Source organism: Episyrphus balteatus, chromosome 4 (assembly GCF_945859705.1).
Source record: "Episyrphus balteatus chromosome 4, idEpiBalt1.1, whole genome shotgun sequence".
NCBI classification, from domain to species: Eukaryota; Metazoa; Arthropoda; class Insecta; order Diptera; family Syrphidae; genus Episyrphus; species Episyrphus balteatus.
Window position 1 is genome coordinate 21,724,456 of NC_079137.1, and position 19,981 is coordinate 21,744,436.

Sequence of the window (19,981 nt, forward strand, 5' to 3'; positions counted from 1 at the left end):
TACATGATATGTGCAAGTAAATGGGACAAAAAAAATTCAAGATATTTCGACAAAAACATTAAAAACTGAGCAAAAACTGAACCAAAAAATTGTATTTTTTTCGCTTGGGCCTAATAATATGGCAAGGTACTGTAAAAGCTATTGAAATAAAATAATAAGTGAATTATTTAAAGAGAGTGAATTATTTAAAAAAAATCGTGTGCAATTCATTTCTATTTTGTACGGTGGAAAAAATAACCAGCAAAATCTAGTCGGCGCCAGTGACGCCGAATTTTTGTTTGAAAAACAACTTTTATAGTTTTTTCCGAAATCAAATAGCCATAGAAAGAATTTTTAAAAAAATACTTAAGGCCTAACTACATACACCGCTTTTTGAAGAAGTACAAAAGTGAAAATAAATTTTGTCTGGCTAGCGCAATTGTTTTGTGAAAAAGAGTTGTTTTTTAGACCAAAAAATATGATTCCTGCATCATTGTTTTAATTTTTCAGTCCAAAAAACTCTTCAAAAATGCGTTTGAAAATGTTCACTTTTTACTTTTAACTTTTTCATTTTTTGAGCCAATGTAGTTAAGCTTTTATGTAAATTTCCAACTTTTTCACTTTTTAGGTCATTGTAGTTATGGCTTAACTTCAAAGATTTCAACCGACCCGAAAATGTCTTTGCATGTTCTCGTCTTAGCTTGAAGTTTAAATTTCCGGAAGGGAGAGGGCGCACTTCCAGTTGGATTGATATTTGTGGTATTCAGTTTTCCAGGAAAATTTTAATGAATGAGTGCAGATATTTATTAGAGATTAAAGATAGGTTCACATTTCTTAAAGGTGCGTTCAGGTGTTGATCTTCACAGTATACAGTAGTAAAAAGGTAATCCGTGGTACTGTGTGGCAGTATTTTCATAATTTTTATTTTGCTATAATCCCGTTGGTATTTTTTTGTTAACATATTCGCTGTTGGCTTTGGAGACTTCAAAATTTTTCGTTTCGCTTCAGCAGCGTACTAGGCTTTAAGGCTTTACCACACCAACTGCACACATAACTACAATGACCTAAAAAATGAAAAAGTGGTAAATTAACAAAATTAATTTTTTTTATTTCTTTCTAGCACTATTTGGAAAAAACTACAAAAATTGTTTTTGAAACCAAAAAGCTGAGCTTTCTGCAACATTATTTTTAATTTTGTTTGAAACCAAAAAATAAGCTTTTTGCATCATTAGTTTTTATTTTGTCGTCATACAAACTGTCACAAAATGAGTTTGAAATGTATAACTTTTTGACTTTTTGCAAAAAGTGGCCGGGTTAGTTTATGTATGTACCTTTAAAGCCTTAACTTAACTGAAAAATTTGCTAACGAAATCTTGAACGAAATTAAATTTGTTTTGTTTTTGCTTTTAAACTTATTTTTTGATGTTTTTTCTTGAATTTTTTTATTTTATTTTCATAATTTTTTTTTTGCTATAATCCCGTTGGTATTTTTTTGTTAACATATTCGCTGTTGGCTTTGGAGACTTCAAAATTGTTCGTTTCGCTTCAGCAGCGTACTAGTCTTTAAGGCTTTACCACACCAACTGCGTCGCACGACAACGTTTTTTTTTATGTTAAAGCCATAACTACAATGACCTAAAAAATGAAAAAGTGGTAAATTAACAAAATTAATTTTTTTTGTTTTTTTCCAGCGCTATTTGTTTTTGGAATAAACTACAAAAATTGTTTTTGCAACAAAAAACTAAGCTTTCTGCATAATTTTTTCAAATTTTGCGAACGGAAAAACAATTTGTTAACTTTTTTTTACAAAAAAATTACGCTAGCCAGAAAAAAAGTAAACATTTTCAAACTCATGACAGTTTTTCTTACCTTAAAATCAAAAATAATGATACAGAAAGCTTGTTTTTTGTAAAGTTCCCACTTTTTCACTTTTTAGGTCATTGTAGATAAGCAGGGATAGGATCTTGTGGACCTAAAAACTTAAAAAAAGGCAAAATAAAACTCCCAAAGAGGCTTAAAAAGGCATTTATTGAGAGAAAGAATGTAACATAAAAATTAATTGTAGTTTTTTTAAATTTTCAGGTAACAAGCGCCTGCGATTGTTCCTTAATGGGGACTTTTCACGAGTCGATTTTTGACGTGCAGCGAAGCTTTTCAACTCGTGTGAACGTAAGCTGCAAGTCGTGCGATATATCGCGCGGCTTAAATCGAATCGTGAAAAGTCGGCATAAAAGTGCTTTAAAGATTAAATTAATTGATTAAGGCACTCGACATCACCCACTTCAACATTTACCGGGAGCTCTTGATTTGTGCCCCCATTTATTACTCAATTTACTTGTTCAACTCTCTCAAGTTCTTTATTGCCCCAAAAAAAAAAAACTGATTTGTACTTCTCAACAACATCTTTTGCGACTGCCCCGTTGCGGCTTCCAAATCTCTCTTGATTGTCAAAATCTGGAAAACTTCTCCAATCGAATTTTGTAAATTGAGTAAGTTAGCTTTTGAACCTGATACATAAAAAAGGCAAAAAAGGCAATACAAGAGAAAAGGCAAAAAAAGGCAATAACGAAAGAAAAGGCAAAATAAAATACAAATATTTGGCACGAGGGGGACGTAAAACGTGTTAATTTTTAATCCATAGTGTCGTACGATTGAGCAAGAAAAAAAGGCAAACTCCACAAAATCCTATCCCTGTAGATAAGGAACAAAAAAGACGCTTTTGTTAGTTTTCCCTGAACCTCATAAGAAAAACGCTTTGTCATGGGGCATTTGGTGTTCCACAAAATATTAGGGCAAAAATGTAAACTTCTAAAAGTGTTCTTTCAAGAGAAAAAAGGACGAAGATAGATTTCATTGGTTTCATTATTCAGATTTTGAGTGATTTTATATAAAAATACTGCAAAGCAAAAATGTATGGTACAACCTTTGGTATAGGTTACCTTTTTTATAATCAAAAGTGTTTATAAAAGATTGGGCCTTAGTAATAGACTCGATTTTAATAGAATCATATTTTAACAACAAAATTCGTGGCAATAAAACAAACATCTTACTTCTAAACTTAGATAACTAAAACTTAGATTACTAAACAATGAAAGTTAACCATAGTTAACATGCGATCATAAAACAACGCACCCATGGTATAAAAAGAGAAGGTATGATCATTAGAAAAAACTCTGTATCGAGAACTGTCAAAACTTAAAAATGGCTTCTTAAGGTTTTGACAGCTGCCCATTGAAATTGTTGTTGTAAACAAATTTGTCTTGGAAATTGTTGTTGCTTTTGACTTTGCCAAATTTAAACGTCAAAACCTTATTACCCCATTTTGTAAGATGGCGGCTCTAATGATCATACCTTGTCTTTTTATACCATGCAACGCACCAATGTGAAATTACCCTTATGTTTTTTTGATTTTCGCTGAATGCTTTCATTCATTCATGAATGACATTTCTTTCCAGTCGATTGGAAATTTTCCAACAGATATTCCAGTTGTTTTTTTTTTTTTTTAATATCGAATTTTTATTGATTTAATTTAAGTATTTCGGTTAAAAAACAACTAAAGAAAGAATACATTCTACACTTCTAGAGGTCATTTTCTTTCGTTCTGTATTTAATTTATGCCCCTTTAGTTTTTGTGGGCCGGGTATTTTGTACCACAAATTCGATGATGATGATGAAGATTGATGTTGCCTGATTTGGACGTTATCCTCATCTGAATTTATTTTAAGTTAATCCGGTATGGACGGACAATGGTCCCGTTGGTTGTTCTTGCGTTGGATGGATCTGTGTCTAGTTTGTGGCGATGTATGGATCTGTGTCCAGTCCAGGACATTGGATGGATCTGTGTCCAGTTCAAGAGCGGAGATATGATGTTTCCTGTAAAAAATAGGAAGCACTAAAAAAAAACTCTGGAGAGGCTTTACTAGGGCATTACATACCTTTCTTTTTTTTCCTCGTCAAGGGGAAAACGAATGAAAGCTTTGTTTTTTTTTTATACGGCTTTATAAAATTATCAAAGCCTTTCATAATGAATGTTTCAGTTCTTTTTTTTTTTCTTTCCAGTTTTTTTTTTTTTTTTGATTTGTGTTTGTGTGTTCCTTTCTCCTCCGATTTTATGAATTGTGAACTTATATTGTTTATTTGTAAAGAAATTGCAATAAAAGTAACATTAAAAGCAGAAACACAATCACGCTTTGCCGTCGATTTTTACAACTGTCAAAAGTTCAACCATACGAAATCTGTGTAACCTCTCACAACGACGCTTTTCCTGCTATCGCTTTTTTTGACAAACGTAAGGAAACGCCCTTCAAACAAACGAGTCCGACCTCGGTCCGAATCGGCTCCGACGTGAATCCGACCAGATTTAGGAAAATTTAGGAAAAATGACAGAGCATCAGTTTTTGTATTTATATTTTGAAATAATGTAAATTTAGCTCATTCATATTAACTGGAAAACTTACGTCATTAAACCCCCCCGAAAACTGTATAAACCACAAAATTAGAGTTGTCAGACCTTTGAATTCGATATTAAGACGAGCATGGGTACAAAACTACGTACTTATATTTTGGTTATACTCCCAAAATTTGCTAGGCCTATTAGCAAAAAACTTGCTTTTTTCTCACTTTTGACTAGTACATAGAGAATTTCGAAGTTAGATTACTTCTACAATATGATGGTTACAATAAATTGTGGGCTCATTTTAAAGATAATTATAAGTACTATAATTCATTCTTGAAGTATTACCTAGACAAATCAAAAGTTCTACAGATATATGAAAAAATGTCATGTAGCCCCAACCTTGCGACACAAACCCACACTTTAACCAACTATAAAATTTTATTGAATCAACTCACGAAATTGTTTTGTATATCATTTTTTAGATTAATTTATTGTTAATAAGTCTTACCTTTGTCATTTTTTGTTAAAATGAATAACAATGGAGCTATTCAATAAAAACGATACCAATCTCTTTTCCAAGATGGCGGCTGCTCCCAACCTCCAATCATCCCAACAAATTGACTTTTTGTCCCCCGAAAAATGCGATTTCATGCCCATATTTTGACTAATTTCCCTGAACTAATAGCTTTTATCTTAATAAATTTTTCAATATGACCTTTATTTTTCGAGTTAATTTGAAAAAAGTATACCCCTACTCAGCTTACTTTATACCCGCTTTGATTATAGATTTTAAGATCAAGGCAATATGGGAGTGTTCTTATATGTTTTTGGGGATGAGAAATCTAGCTGCAATGTTAATTTTTGCAAATTCCTGAAATTTTATAAACAAAAGGAACTATCTCAAAATCGGTGTCATTTTAAACAAAATGAGTAAATATTATAATTGATGTCTAGCAAGACAATTAAGTCTTTGAATTTTTCAAATCGGTTCATTAATGCCTGAGATATGACCAATTGTTTATAATAAAAGATTAAAAATGAGAGTGAGTTATAAACAATTGGTCATATCTCAGGCATTAATGAACCGATTTGAAAAATTAAAGGACTTAATTGTCTTGCTAAGCATCAATTATAATATTTAAATATAAAATGGCCGATTTATTCACTAAAACGTGTTTTACCTATAATCCAAGATGGCGGCTTTGGCTCAAGGTCGATTTTCCCGAAAAACTGGTTTTAAGCTCTCAGTGATCCCCTCTACCTAAATTTTTTGTACACCCCGACTGGGCTAATGCATATAAGAAAAGAATACGTTTGGTTAGATGGGAGGTGCACATTACAAATAATGTTACTTAGCCCAGTCGGGAGGTACAAAAAATTAAGCTGAAATGGAAAAAATTAGATCGTGCAATTTTTTTCATAGGATGATAGAGGGGATCATTGAGAGCTTAAAACCAGTTTTTCGGGAAAATCGACCTTGTGCTTAAGCCGCCATCTTGGATTAAAGGTAAAACACGTTTTAGTGAATAACTCGTAAATTTTTGATTTTTGACAAAAATTATATATGTAAAACTTGTAGAAAATTTTATTTTCTATAACTTTTGTCTTAATAAATTTTTCTATATGACCCATATTTTTCGAGTTAATTTGAAAAAACTATACCCCTACTCAGCTTAAACTTTATACCCGCTTTGTTTATAGATTTTAAGATCAACGCAATATGGGAGTGTTTTTATATGTTTTTGGGGATGATAAATCTAGCTGCAATGTTAGTTTTTGCAAATTCCTGAAATTTTATAAAAAAAAAGGAACTATCTCAAAATCGGTAAGTGTCGTTTTAAACAAAATTAGTTAATATTATAATTGATGTCTAGCAAGACAATTAAGTCTTTGAATTTTTCAAATCGGTTCATTAATGCCTGAGATATGACCAATTGTTTATAATAAAAGCTTAAAAGAGAGTGAGTTATAAACAATTGGTCATATAGAGTGTTATAGAATTAACTTGTTTCAATAAACACTCAGTTCTATAAAAACAAATCGTAGAATTCGATTTCATTATTTGTGAAAAATATATAATAATTTGTTCATTCTAATTTTATCATTCATTTAATAAAGATTTGTTTTTATAGAACCATTAATCAACATTTTCAAGAAACCTTTACTAAAAACACCAAAGAGACTTCAGTGTATGATATTGCTTCTTCAAAGATATAAGTTCATATTGAGTTACAAAAAAGGAAAAGAAATGTTTATAGCGGACACTTTATCAAGAGCACCTGTAGATGAAAAAGATGAAGAGAAATCCTTAGAAGTGTATCAGATTGAAGAAGAACTAAAAGAGCTAGAAGATTGCAATGACATTGAGGGAAAGCCAATAAGCGATGAAACTTTATCTAAGGTAAGAAAAGCTACTAATGAAGATGCAACATTACAGATTTTAGCAGCAACAATTAAGCAAGGCTGGCCAGAAAATAAAGATGATCTTGATGATAGCATAAAATCATACTGGAAAATTAGAGACGAATTAGTTATAAACAATTATTTAATATTGAAAGGCGACAGAGTAGTTATACCACACAAAATAAGAAAAGACATTTTAGAAAGATTACATGAACCACATATGGGTATAGAAGCCACATTAAAATTAGCTAGGGAAACGGTTTACTGGATAGGGATAACAGAAGACATAAAACATATTATACAAAATTGTGAAACATGTAACCTGTATGCACGAAATCAACAAAGAGAACCACTTAAAATTCCGGATATTCCCAATGCACCATTTGTAATTGTATCCATGGATGTTTTTGAAATGATGATAAATGAGCGCAGAACGAATTTTTTAAACACTGTGGATCATTATTCCGATTTTTTTGAAATTGATATTTTAGATAACATGTCAGCTAAAACAACAATATATGTGTGCAGAAAAAATTTTAGTAGGTATGGAATTCCGCTCAAAGTCATAACTGACAGTAGCACAAGCGAAGAATTTAAACAATTTTCTCAAGACTGGGAATTCAAGCATGAAACTTCAAGTCCATACCATCAACAAGGAAACGGAAAAGCAGAATCAGCAGTGAAAATTGCAAAACAGCTTTTAAAGAAAGCCTTGTCAACAAGCACAGATTTCTATAAATCATTATTAATTTGGAGAAATACACCAAACAAAATAGGATCAAGTCCATCAAAAAGGTTTTTATGCCGATGGTTACGTTGTGGTATACCTAACATTAATACAAAACAACAGATCATAGAAAACGTACCGCAAAGCATTCGACATCAACGTTTAATAAGTAAAAAATATTTCGATAAAGGGACAAGAACTCGAAATGCAGTTATTATTGGCGATGAAGTATTTATCAAACTGAAACCAGATGAAGAATGGAAAAAAGGTTATGTAGTGGAAATATTATCTGATAGAACAGTTATAGTCAAAGTTGGTGCGAAGAAATATAAACGCAATACGATTCACATAAGAAAAATTTTAAAATCAACACCCCACAAAAATAGTTATCAATTTTATCGAAGTGATTTTAACGACCAACAATTACATCAGCAACCTGAAGTACATGAACTGCCAACAGAAGATACACGGAGAAAAATTAATCTAGTATTTTATACTCCATATGACTAGTAAGGAAATTAAAGTAAAAAGCCCTAGATTTTAAGTAAAATTTACCTTACGTATTGAACATTTCTTGGCTCCGTAAAGTAATTTTTACAAGAAAATTATGGTGAACAAAATAAAGTAGTATATACCTTACGAGTAGCAATATTTTCTTTACGTAGAGTAAAATAAACCTTCATCCAAAAAAGTGTATGACTCTTTTCACTTTAAGATTCTAGTAAAACATATTTTACAAATTTAACTATTCTATGAATAAGTTTTACCTTACACTAAGGTAATAATATTACCTAGTTCTAGGAATTTTCCCTATACATAGTAATAACTCTTAATTGCTGTCATTGAAAAGTCTTCCATTTTGTCTTCCATGTGTTTTGGAAATTTTTTTTTGTCAAAGCTTTTAGGTGTCCGGGTGCGGAATAATCAATAAAGAAATAAAATCTAAAAAAATTCTTTTCTCATTTGTGTTTTTCTTTTGAAAGTGAAATGTGTTCATTACTTTTTGTGTTCTTTTATTCGTTGTTATTTGCTCCGTAATTACGGATAGCAATTTTTTTTTCTTATGTTAGAATAATATATGTATCCATATATGCATTAACATCATTCAATCTAATTAATTCATTAAGAATTAGAAAAAAATTGGATCAAATAAAGTCAATTCCATTTTTATTGATGATATTTTCCTAAGGGCCAATTTTTCAATAGTCAGTTAAACAGTCAGTTAGCACTTATTCCTCAAATAGAGAAAAAATCAATTTTTCAACAGCCGGATATAGCTTATTCCTTTAATAAAACATTTATTATAGGAATAAATCTATCTGCTTCTTTCAGAGACGAATAAAAATTATTCGAAGGAATAATCTCAACAAAAATAGTGTGTCAATTGTCAAAGCTGTTTTAAAGAAAATATTAATGAAATGGATTTTTTTGAGATTATAAATTATTAAGATGCTTTTTTTCACAAATTGAAAGACCACTAAATTAAAGACCACGTTTAAAAATATAAGGGAACACAAGAAAACAAAATTAATTATGAACAAACATGACGTTTAATTTTGAATATTTTTGAATTTGACATTTTTTTTGTTATTCTGTAAAATAGAGTTTTTTTAATTGAAAAATTCAATTTTGTTATCTGATTGTTTATGAGCCTAATAACTTTATTCGTCGAACAATTAACTGACTGTTTATTAGAAGATTGAAAAATCGGCTCTAAATAAAATTGTTTGTTTGCACCTTACAAAAATTATAATAAACTAGGTAATTTATGTAATTATTGAAAAACATAACAGGGTCATACGTTACTTAGTTCTAAATAGCTTTGAGGATTAAGTACGTGTTACATAGTTATGCTTTTCAATAATTACAAAAATCACCTTTTTTATTTTAATTTTTGTAAGATAAATGCATACAATTTTATTTAGAAAAATGTCATCAATAAAAATGAAATTGACTTTATTTGATCCAATCTGTAACTAAATTATATACCTTCCATAGAGAAGTTCAATTTACTTTAAAAAACAGTATTTTCAGCCTTATAGTAAGGTAAAATATGTACCTAACTTTCTAGTAATTTCTATTAGAAATTCATACAAAAAAAGGCTTTACTGTAAAGTTAATCATAAGCTATAAATTTACTAGAAAAGTAAGGTAAATTCCATTTTATTGGGGAGTCATCCCTATTTGAACTTTACATTAAAGTTAAATATACCAGAAATAAGGTGGTTCATACCTTATTTTTTCTCCGTGTACAATGCCTACAATAGAGGAACTGTCAGCAGAAGCTACAACGCCTGGAGTACAACAGACATTCGAAACGGATTTACCCAATAACCAGAATAATCAAACACCAGATGAATTTTCTATATCGAGACCAAAACGTAATACCAGACCACCAAAAAAACTATAGGACTACGATTGCTCGTTAAAGAAAAAAAAAGGGGATGTTATAGAATTAACTTGTTTCAATAAACACTCAGTTCTATAAAAACAAATCGTAGAATTCGATTTCATTATTTGTGAAAAATATATAATAATTTGTTCATTCTTATTTTATCATTCATTTAATAAAGATTTGTTTTGTTTGTAATTTTTTAAATATATATAATTTTCATTATTATAACATAGAGCAAGATCCCAGAGCCGCCAGACATTACTTATTTTCTAAAGAAAAAAATTTATGGAATTACGTAGTGCTAGGACATACTATTAGTGTATGGATACTGGCTATCTTGTGCCGACGGCCATTTTACCGGTAACAGGTGCTAAAGGTACGAAAAATACGTACTTACTTTTCTTATTTTCTCAAGGCTGATTTTTATATATGATACTCGGGGAACTAATTCAATAATTTTTGTAAGCTGCCAGACCCATCGGATGGGCCTAACACCTTGCCAGACACGCATAATAGGAAACAGGAAAGTTAGATTTTATTATATGGAGGTCTGGGAAAAAATTAATAAAACATTTTGACTTCATGACTCGAAAGAGTATCAAGACACGCGTCGAAAACCATATTTTGCACAATCGCATCTAGAGTCATTTGGCCGCCATTTTGTTTTTTTAATAAAAATTGCAATTTTTCACATAACTCACGTATTTTTGAATCTACAGAAAAAAAATGTATCGCAAACTTGAAGATAATTTAATTTACTACAATATATGTTAAATTACTTTTTTCGATTATACCTTCGGTTTAAGAGTTAGGGTGTTTTTTTTTTGAAACCATATTTTCGTCATATCTCTTTTATTTGAGCTTTTTTGAAAATTTATTTGGAGTAAAAGTTGTAGATCTTTTTATTACCTTCAGTTATTACATTAACGGTTTTTCGATTTGACAGACCGTTTTTGGTCTATAGGAAAAAACTTCAAAAAGGTTGCAATTTTTTAATATAGGAAAAAGGTTCTAGTACAGGGTAATTTGCATTAGATGTAACAACAACCTAGGCGTGTAGGTTGCACTCAGACAAGAACAAAATCGTATAACTAACACTGCTAGACCCATTTCGACAGCTATTTTTTTTGCCAGACACCTTAAAGCTTTGAAAAAAATAGTTGAACTTTACTTTTTTTTCTCAAGCTTCATTTTTATATATTGTACTCAGGGAACTAATTCAATAAATTTTTGTAAGCTGCCAGACCATCGGATGGGCCTGACACCTTGCCAGACACGAACAAATGCTCCCTATGTGTATCAGCGCCAGCGTGAGCATGTTTGTAAAGGAGTTTTATAACAAAGTTTCGTTAGATTTGTTATATTAATAATCTAATGGATCTTCCGTAGTATTGAAGTAAAATGTTTATGCTTACCACATTATTAAAAATATTATACCACCTACCTTTGAACTCATAATGAAAATGATGAACAAAGTTAAGTTGTTAAGTTAAAAAAGTGTTTTTCATTATACATATATTTGGAAAATTTATGTTTAAACAGTATTTAAAGAAAAAAAAAGTAAAGTTAAACTAAAGCTTAAAGCTTTAAGGTGTCTGGCAAAAAAAAATAGCTGTCGAAATGGGTCTGGCAGTGTTAGTTATACGATTTTGTTCTTGTCTGAGTGCAACCTACACGCCTAGGTTGTTGTTACATTTAATGCAAATTACCCTGTACTAGAACCTTTTTCCTATATTAAAAAATTGCAACCTTTTTGAAGTTTTTTTCCTATAGACCAAAAACGGTCTGTCAAATCGAAAAACCGTTAATGTAATAACTGGAACTTTTACTCCAAATAAATTTTCAAAAAAGCTCAAATAAAAGAGATATGACGAAAATATGGTTTCAAAAAAAAAACACCCTAACTCTTAAACCGAAGGTATAATCGAAAAAAGTAATTTAACATATATTGTAGTAAATTAAATTATCTTCAAGTTTGCGATACATTTTTTTTCTGTAGATTCAAAAATACGTGAGTTATGTGAAAAATTGCAATTTTTATTAAAAAAAAACAAAATGGCGGCCAAATGACTCTAGATGCGATTGTGCAAAATGTGGTTTTCGACGCGTGTCTTGATACTCTTTCGAGTCCTGAAGTCAAAATGTTTTATTAATTTTTTCCCAGACCTCTCCATATAATAAAATCTAACTTTCCTGTTTCCTATTATGCGTGTCTGGCAAGGTGTAAGGCCCATCCGATGGGTCTGGCAGCTTACAAAAATTATTGAATTAGTTCCCCGAGTATCATATATAAAAATCAGCCTTGAGAAAATAAGAAAAGTAAGTACGTATTTTTCGTACCTTTAGCACCTGTTACCGGTAAAATGGCCGTCGGCACAAGATAGCCAGTATCCATACACTAATAGTATGTCCTAGCACTACGTAATTCCATAAATTTTTTTCTTTAGAAAATAAGTAATGGGTGTTTTCATAAACGTCTGCCTAACTTAGGCCTGCTTTAGTCGTGTTCATAAACTCAGATCTGCGATCGGACTAACTTAGTCCAACTGCAGTTTTGCTGTTCATAAACGTCAGTATGTCGTCAACATCGGGCAGATTGCGCAGCCAAAATTTTATTGCTGCAGAACTCAAGGAGAAATTTATTTGACTCTTGATTTTATTTTTTTTTTTGTTAATAAATGTAAATATTGTTTAAAAAAAATTAAGAAAGCACACATATTAATTATGGTGGTGCAAAAAATGTCTCTTTTTTCATTTTTCAAAAAATTTAAATTTTAATGACACAGAAAATTTCGAAATCGTGTTTTTTGAGGTAATGAGTTTATATTAATTTTTTTCGTATTAGGGTGGCTCTAAAAAATGTTATCTTTCTACAGTTGCTTGAAGAATTCCAAAAAAAATCAACGTGGATATTGTTTTGACCAAATTATCGAAGAAAAAAAAAAAATTCCATTAGGGAAATTATTTTTCACTGCAGAGAAAGTTTGTAAAACATGGTTTATGAAATAAAATGTAAAATTGGGGTAGGTATTTTCGAATTAGGGGGCTCAGAAAAATGGTATATTTAACATTTACGCTTGGAATTCAACCAAATCCAATTTAATTAATTCAGCATGAATTTAATATTACTATATCAAAAATGCACTTAACTACCTTTCTGTGCACTAAAAATCATTTTTTTTTTCAAACGCATAAAAAAACTTTCTTGAACACCCTAATTAAAAATATTTTTTCCATAGATAATTTGTTTTAAATGTGAACTACTCGGTGTTTTTATTATTTTTTTTTTTTAGAAGAAAGTATTTTTTTTTTTAGCCACCCTAATGTAACACGGTTTACAAATTTTTCGTGTTATTAAAAACAATATTTTCGGGAACTGAACAAGAAATATTTTTTTGCCTAAACAAAACTCATTCTGTGGTAATTTTTTTATATTTTTTTTCTGACGTTTATGAACACTCAGTGACTGCTGAAAATTGTACTAACGCAGGCCTGCAAACATTCTGCAGAAGTGGTGTGTTCATTAATGCAGCAAAGCAGAAAGACGATTGGACTGACGCAGATTTCCGACGTTTATGAAAACACCCAATGTCTGGCGGCTCTGGGATCTTGGACTAATATCTCAGGCATTAATGAACCGATTTGAAAAATTCAAAGACTTAATTGTCTTGCTAGACATAAATTATAAGATTTACTAATTTTGTTTAAAACAACACTTACCGATTTTGAGATAGTTCCTTTTGTTTATAAAATTTCAAGAATTTGCAAAAACTAACATTGCAGCTAGATTTATCATCCCCAAAAACATATAAAAACACTCCCATATTGCGTTGATCTTAAAATCTATAATCAAAGCGGGTATAAAGTTTGAGCTGAGTAGAGGTATAGTTTTTTTAAAATTAACTCGAAAAATATGGGTCATATAGAAAAATTTATTAAGACAAAAGTTATAGAAAATAAAATTTTCTACAAGTTTTATATATATAATTTTTGTCAAAAATCAAAAATGGACAAGTTATTCACTAAAACGTGTTTTACCTTTAATCCAAGATGGCGGCTTAAGCACAAGGTCGATTTTCCCGAAAAACTGGTTTTAAGCTCTCAGTGATCCCCTCTATCGTCCTATGAAAAAAAATTGCACGATCTAATTTTTTCCATTTGAAATGTTTAATTCGACTGGGCTAGCGGTAGTTTATTTTGTTGTTCTTATAATGCAAAAAAAAGTTACGGTGATTAAAAAAATGAAGATAGTGATGGGCTGGTGGTAAGGTTCTTTTAGGTGTTGAAAAATAAAAGGTTATCGGAAATCTGACTAGCACATTATAAATTAAGCGGATTTCTGCATGGTTTTTTGCTAAGATAACTTCCGTCTTAAATTAAGGTGACAAATCACATTAATTTCTTGAATGCGCAAATAAGATGATCTCCCACTTAATTTAAGCGTGAGATCATCTTTTTTTTATATGGAAACATTTAAATTTAAAAAAAAGAACTGGCACTGTACCTATCTATATCCCCCACGCCCCACTCTCTTGTATTTATCTTATGTTAAAGATCCCCCTCCGCCCTAATCATAACGCTTTCTGACTGCCTCTCCAGATATCTTCTTAAGCTTTCTAACTGCTTATCCGTCTCCAATTACGTATGTTGACACTTCTGCAGCCATACTATGGCTCCGTGAATCTTTTGCCAAGGTTTTGAATTATCCACTCCTAAAATCGGCTCTCGGTCTAGAAAAAATGGATGAGAATACGTAATATGTGTAGTGTATTATGAAATTCCAATGAAACAATTATTTTTAATTATTGTATAAAATATTTGAATTGTATTTCAAGAATAACAAGTTCTTGTTTGAAATCAATAACATAATATAAAAGGTAACATAAATTAAACATTGAATATATATTTACTTATATGTTTGTATATGTGTTTAAACACATACAAAATTATTCATCTAAAAGTAGTACAGAATTGTATTTTAAATCAAAATGCTAACATTTCATTCAATATTTAATTTTTTGATTAATTTTTTTTTTAGGTAGAAAAAAAAGTGAGAATTTTCAATAAATATTGCGTTTAATTTTGAATATGGCATTGGTTTAAATTCAACAAAACAAAAGGCATTATTTTTAACTTAATTAACCAAGATCCATTATACCTAAACAAAAAAATGTTTGTTTTTTTTCTCACGCGCAAAACTGTTTCTTTTTTTTAACGACTGAGAGAAGAAAAAATATTGATTGAAGATATTAGCCTGTTCCATTGGAGGTGGTAGTTTACTACTAGTAGATGTTTTGGTTAATCTAGTACTATCATCTACTCATGCTCTCCTTCCCGAGTAGATACCATTTGTATTGAATTCGTTAAAAGTGCGTTCCATTGAAAATCGCTAGTAAACTACTAGTAGTACTTTACCACCTCCGAAAGGAACAGGGCTATTCTTAAGTTATAAATTAGACGGTCAATGAAATTGGTCAATGCGTTGAATCTCTGACGTTACCAAAAACATCAGGTCTGTTCCACACTTTTTGTGCTAAGTGCACAAATTAATAAGTCTGTCAAATTTTTGAGAGTTGGGAGAGAATTCTCTAAGGAAACAAAACTACGAAAGACTGCTGCAAAGATTAAAAAGATTCCGGAACAAGTTAAATACCTACCATTGTAAATCACAATTTTATATTTTAGTTTGATTTGATAAATAAAAACACTTTTTGAATGCAAAACACAAGTAAACGAGATTCAATTAAACAATAACCCCAATCAGATTTGTTTTTTTTTTTTTTCTTTTAATTATTTATCTAACATGAACTTTTCAGCTGACATAGCTCATGTTTCTGCCCAAGGACTATGGAATTAAATTTGTCAGGGTGGAGAAATACTCACGCGTGATCGTGAGCGCTATCTTCTACGATAATAAGAACAATTTCGGAAGTTGGGAACAGACTCGGTACCATGCTCAGAACTTTTCCTTGACGGTCATTCGACATGACTACATTAAAAAAGATTTTGAAGTCATTTCTACATCAGAGAATCAAAGCGTTGACCATTTACGTCGACCAGGTAACATTATAAGCTTTATAAGCTATCAACGAAATATATTATTTTATACAATTATATGTTTATATACTGCAGTGTTATGTAAATTGAGCTAAGAATTCAAGAAACTGCCTTTAATTAATCTTTTCTCGTTGGCTGATTTGTGCCATTGTAATGTACTGCCGAACAAGTCTGGATATTTCATGTGCTTGTTCTGTTTGAACTCTTATAACACGCTGTTGCATCAGGTTGCCAACTTTCATATCCAGGAAGAGTGCACCGTCTTCAGAACGAACCTAAAAAGCAAACATACATTTAAATCCTGGAATTTTACTCAACAACTATTAATGACAAACCTTTCTTGTTGATATGACTTCCATGAAAGGCCAATGCTGAAGCATTTCGTGTGTGTTAGGATCAAGGAAAAGGACACCGGATCTATTAAGAGCCAAAATAAGATCACGCCACATAGGGTTGCTGTCCTCAACATGTGGTCCTTCCTCGGCCCAAATACGTTTCACAGCAAAGAAACTACTTCCAAACAGTGGCCACGCAGATAACACATTCAAAAATTGCGCTTTCACTTGGCCAGGACTTAAGTTTGACACTGCCGGCCATGCAGATTGTACTAAACTAACCCATTGAGCTGGTCGAATTTCTCGAATGCCAAGAGCTGGCTTAGGCAGTAGGAATTTAATCTCTTTCATCGCAGGAACATGGTTCAAATCAGCAGCGCGATGCAAAAGAGCTGCTATTCTAGCCATGTCACGTACCACTTCTGGGTTTGGTCCACCATTTGTAGGGACTTCCAGCAAAAGTCCTTCCAAATAATCAGGAGCAACTTGATTAAAAAGTACTTCGATATACAATGGAGTCGGTACTGGGTCGCGTTTCAATGAAAAATGCCATACGGATCGACAAAAGATCAAGTAGAATGGTTGACCTGATTTAAGCAACTCTGTAGTAACGTCTAATATGTATTCGTCAGCAGCTAGTGGCATTGTGAAGGCGTCTCCTTGAACAATACAATACAGCGAAAATTCTTGTTGTTCTGCCTCCGAATCAACGCCAAGCAAAGCACATAGCTCTGAAATAACATCTGCAACTACTGTTGAACAGCGTGTGTTAACAACCCTTTCGGCACCACCTGGAAGGCGGTAGATTTGCCGTCGAGCTGATCGCCCAGCGGATACAGCCGTGACTTCTTCGACGCTTGGAACGTTCTTCCGTCCACCACAACGAGCAGTTTTTCGCAAGTTTGTTAAACATACCGCTGACGTTCCATGACACGACCGTCTTCGATCTGAAGCTGCTGAAGTTAAGTGCTCCATTAAATATGGTCGTAAGGCATCTGAACAACCAAAGTAAGCTGCCAGTATACTAAGAAGACGCCAAGCTCTCTGTGAAGAATCCGGACAGGGTGACCTGTTTGCTGTTGTTTGTTTCATTAGCTGGCAATAAACTTCGTCACGCAACGCCAAGTATTTATGGCAGTGCTGAAAAAAGAAAAGTGACATTATTAAGTTTATGGTTTACTAACGAACACTCTTACCATAAGAACTGTGTAAACACATTTGACCTCGGTCAATTCTGGGTCCAGAGGCACATCGCCGCAATATCGGAGAATACAATCGAAACACTCCAAAGCAAGTGGAGATAAGTCTGTTGGTAGCCGCAGAAGTGGCGCCCTGACTGGAGTACCCTGCCATTTAACAAGTTCTGCATATGTACGATTTGATGAAGCTCGCCGGTCCCCGCGGTCATTTGAGCGGTGATCAATAGTGTGGCTGCAAAATTGTTTAATTTATTTACATAATCGAAATCTAGTTTAAAAGAATATTTACTCATTCCTAAAATGTTGCATTGCGAACTGTAAAAGTGAGTACTTTGTAACTGATGGAGCAGTTTCCGGATGTGAATCTTCGGTGATGTAATTCGCCTCCAATGTATACTGTTGCTGTTGTTGATGCATTTGGCTCGCTGATGACTTTCGAGAATGCAAATAGCTCTGCTGTTTGATAAATTGGTGGCGTTCAGCTTGTTCTACGTGGTTTTCCAAAACTAAATGGGTTTCATTTAACAATCCCAAATTCGATGTATGACCAGTATTTCCGCTTTCTTCATTTAACTGTCCATTATGAATCGTTTGAAGTTGTTGTTGCTGGGCTTGATAAGATTGATGATTTATTATTTGATTATCGACAACATCCTGTCTACTACTTCGATGATGAGCTTCGACAACATCCCGACCTTGTGAAGATTCTCGGTGATTGGATTGACGTGATTCTAAGCGTTCTATTGGAACATTGAGTGTTTGGGCAGCAGCTCTAGCTCCAGATGAAATTGTCGAAGACTTTGATTGCGCCTGAAAAAAGTACCATTGTCATAATAAGTAAGTGCGTACAGAAAATTGAAAGTGGTTCGAGGTTTAGCAGATACACTATTGTGTGCGGCATTTTTTGTATTTAATGACTGAGCACTAAACTATTAAGACGATGTGAAAGTTACCTTTGGTTAATAGAAAAAACCTGTTCTTTCATATGCCATTGACCATGCAGCATTATTACCCTACTATCAATATAAGCCTGAAAGCATTTGTTTCACAAAAACGTTAAACTGGTTTAGTTGAGATGCTCATGTGCTGTTAAGTTTAAGCTTGAGGCACAATTTTCCGGAACCAATGAATGGGTGCTATTTGTTACTTTCAATTGTAGCAAAAATGTTTATTCAAATTGAGAGTGAACATTTTTAAAATATGCAAGTTGATGATAGTATAAAGTATACACACATACAGGGTGTCCCAAAAGTAATAGATCAAACAAAATATGATAGGCCAACTCTAGGGCTTTCAGAATTTGGTAACTTGTTCATCCAAAATCCTTACGGTTTTAAAATAAATGCAGTTCTGCGAAATTTCGAATATCCCGATTTTGTAACAGTATTTTGCTTCCTCCGAACACAATTGATTAAAATTTTTTTTTCAATTCTTTCACTAAAGCATTGCCTAATTATAAGAAACAATTAATCAATCAAGATGTTTTATTTTCATATGCCATTTTGCTGCAAATTAATCAACAATTCTAAGTTTTATAAAAACTCCAATGAGAGTACCCTTTTAGTACTTATTTTTGCACTTTTGAAGGTTTTGTGTTCTTTGACGCCACAAAAGTGTAAAAAAAAATTACTCCGGAGTAATTTTAGTACTACGGAGTACCCCGGATTTACTCCACATTTTTAGTCAGATTTACACCGATTTGCACACGGACTTGCACACACACTTATGAATTTTAAAATTTTGTTTGAAAATTAAACTAATAGCGTTTTCGTTTGGTCGTCCGGGACTGTCCGGAATTCTCCCGAACGATTCTGAAACTGATCGTTTGGCACTCAATGACAGTTCTAATTCTGAAAAGAAGAGAAAATCGATTCCGAATTTTGAGGCAGAATCAAAACCAGAATCACGCACACATGTTAACACTTAAGACGTCAAAGTAATGAAATGTCATTCTTTGTTATTCATTTCTCAATTTCAAGATTTTTAACTATGCACAAACTTTAAACTATATTAAAATAATGTGAAGAAAGAAAAAAAAAATAGATAACTTAATGATAATAAAAAAAAAAAAATAAACGAAACAAAACTTTCATCAGACGTTCGCATTTGATGTTTCACAAATACAAAGAAACCCAAACTTCAGAATAAAAAAAAAGTATCTAATGTCGTTTTCTATTGACTTTTGAGATTTGTGTGTAAAATTCTCAGATTTTCCACTGCAAATAGAATATGAAATCTAGTTTTGTAATTGTGTGCGAAATCTGTGCGTATAAAAAAAATAAAACAACAACAAATGTTCCGACAAATGTCAAACAGAGGAGTGTGTGTGAAAGTGCGTGTGTTTGTATGCGTGAATCTTGATAAAAATCCAGAATCAGATTCTTGAATCCAAGATTCATTTTTTGTCATTTTTTTGAATCTCAAGACGCAAATAGATCATGAAATCTGAGATTTGTCCACTATTTCCCCTCTTCACCCCCCCTTTCAGCT

General features: G+C 32.1%; 2 protein-coding genes across 8 annotated transcripts in view; one reads left to right on the forward strand and one right to left on the reverse strand.

Moving 5' to 3' along the window:
- Window positions 1-19,981, forward strand: part of LOC129918438 (YLP motif-containing protein 1-like) — a 239,962-nt gene that overhangs the window by 72,324 nt on the left and 147,657 nt on the right. The gene's annotated exons all lie outside the window — the stretch shown is intronic.
- LOC129918434 (unconventional myosin-XV) overlaps window positions 14,693-19,981 on the reverse strand; it is a 261,312-nt gene continuing 256,023 nt past the window's right edge. For all 5 annotated transcript variants that reach the window (XM_055998956.1, XM_055998958.1, XM_055998957.1 and 2 more), the window contains 4 exons: window positions 17,781-18,301; window positions 17,489-17,723; window positions 16,293-17,432; window positions 14,693-16,232 (listed from right to left, as the gene is read on the reverse strand). In XM_055998956.1, the coding sequence (XP_055854931.1) occupies window positions 16,071-16,232; window positions 16,293-17,432; window positions 17,489-17,723; window positions 17,781-18,301 (2,058 nt within the window). In that variant the 3' untranslated portion in view covers window positions 14,693-16,070. The remainder of the gene's footprint in view (window positions 16,233-16,292; window positions 17,433-17,488; window positions 17,724-17,780; window positions 18,302-19,981) is intronic.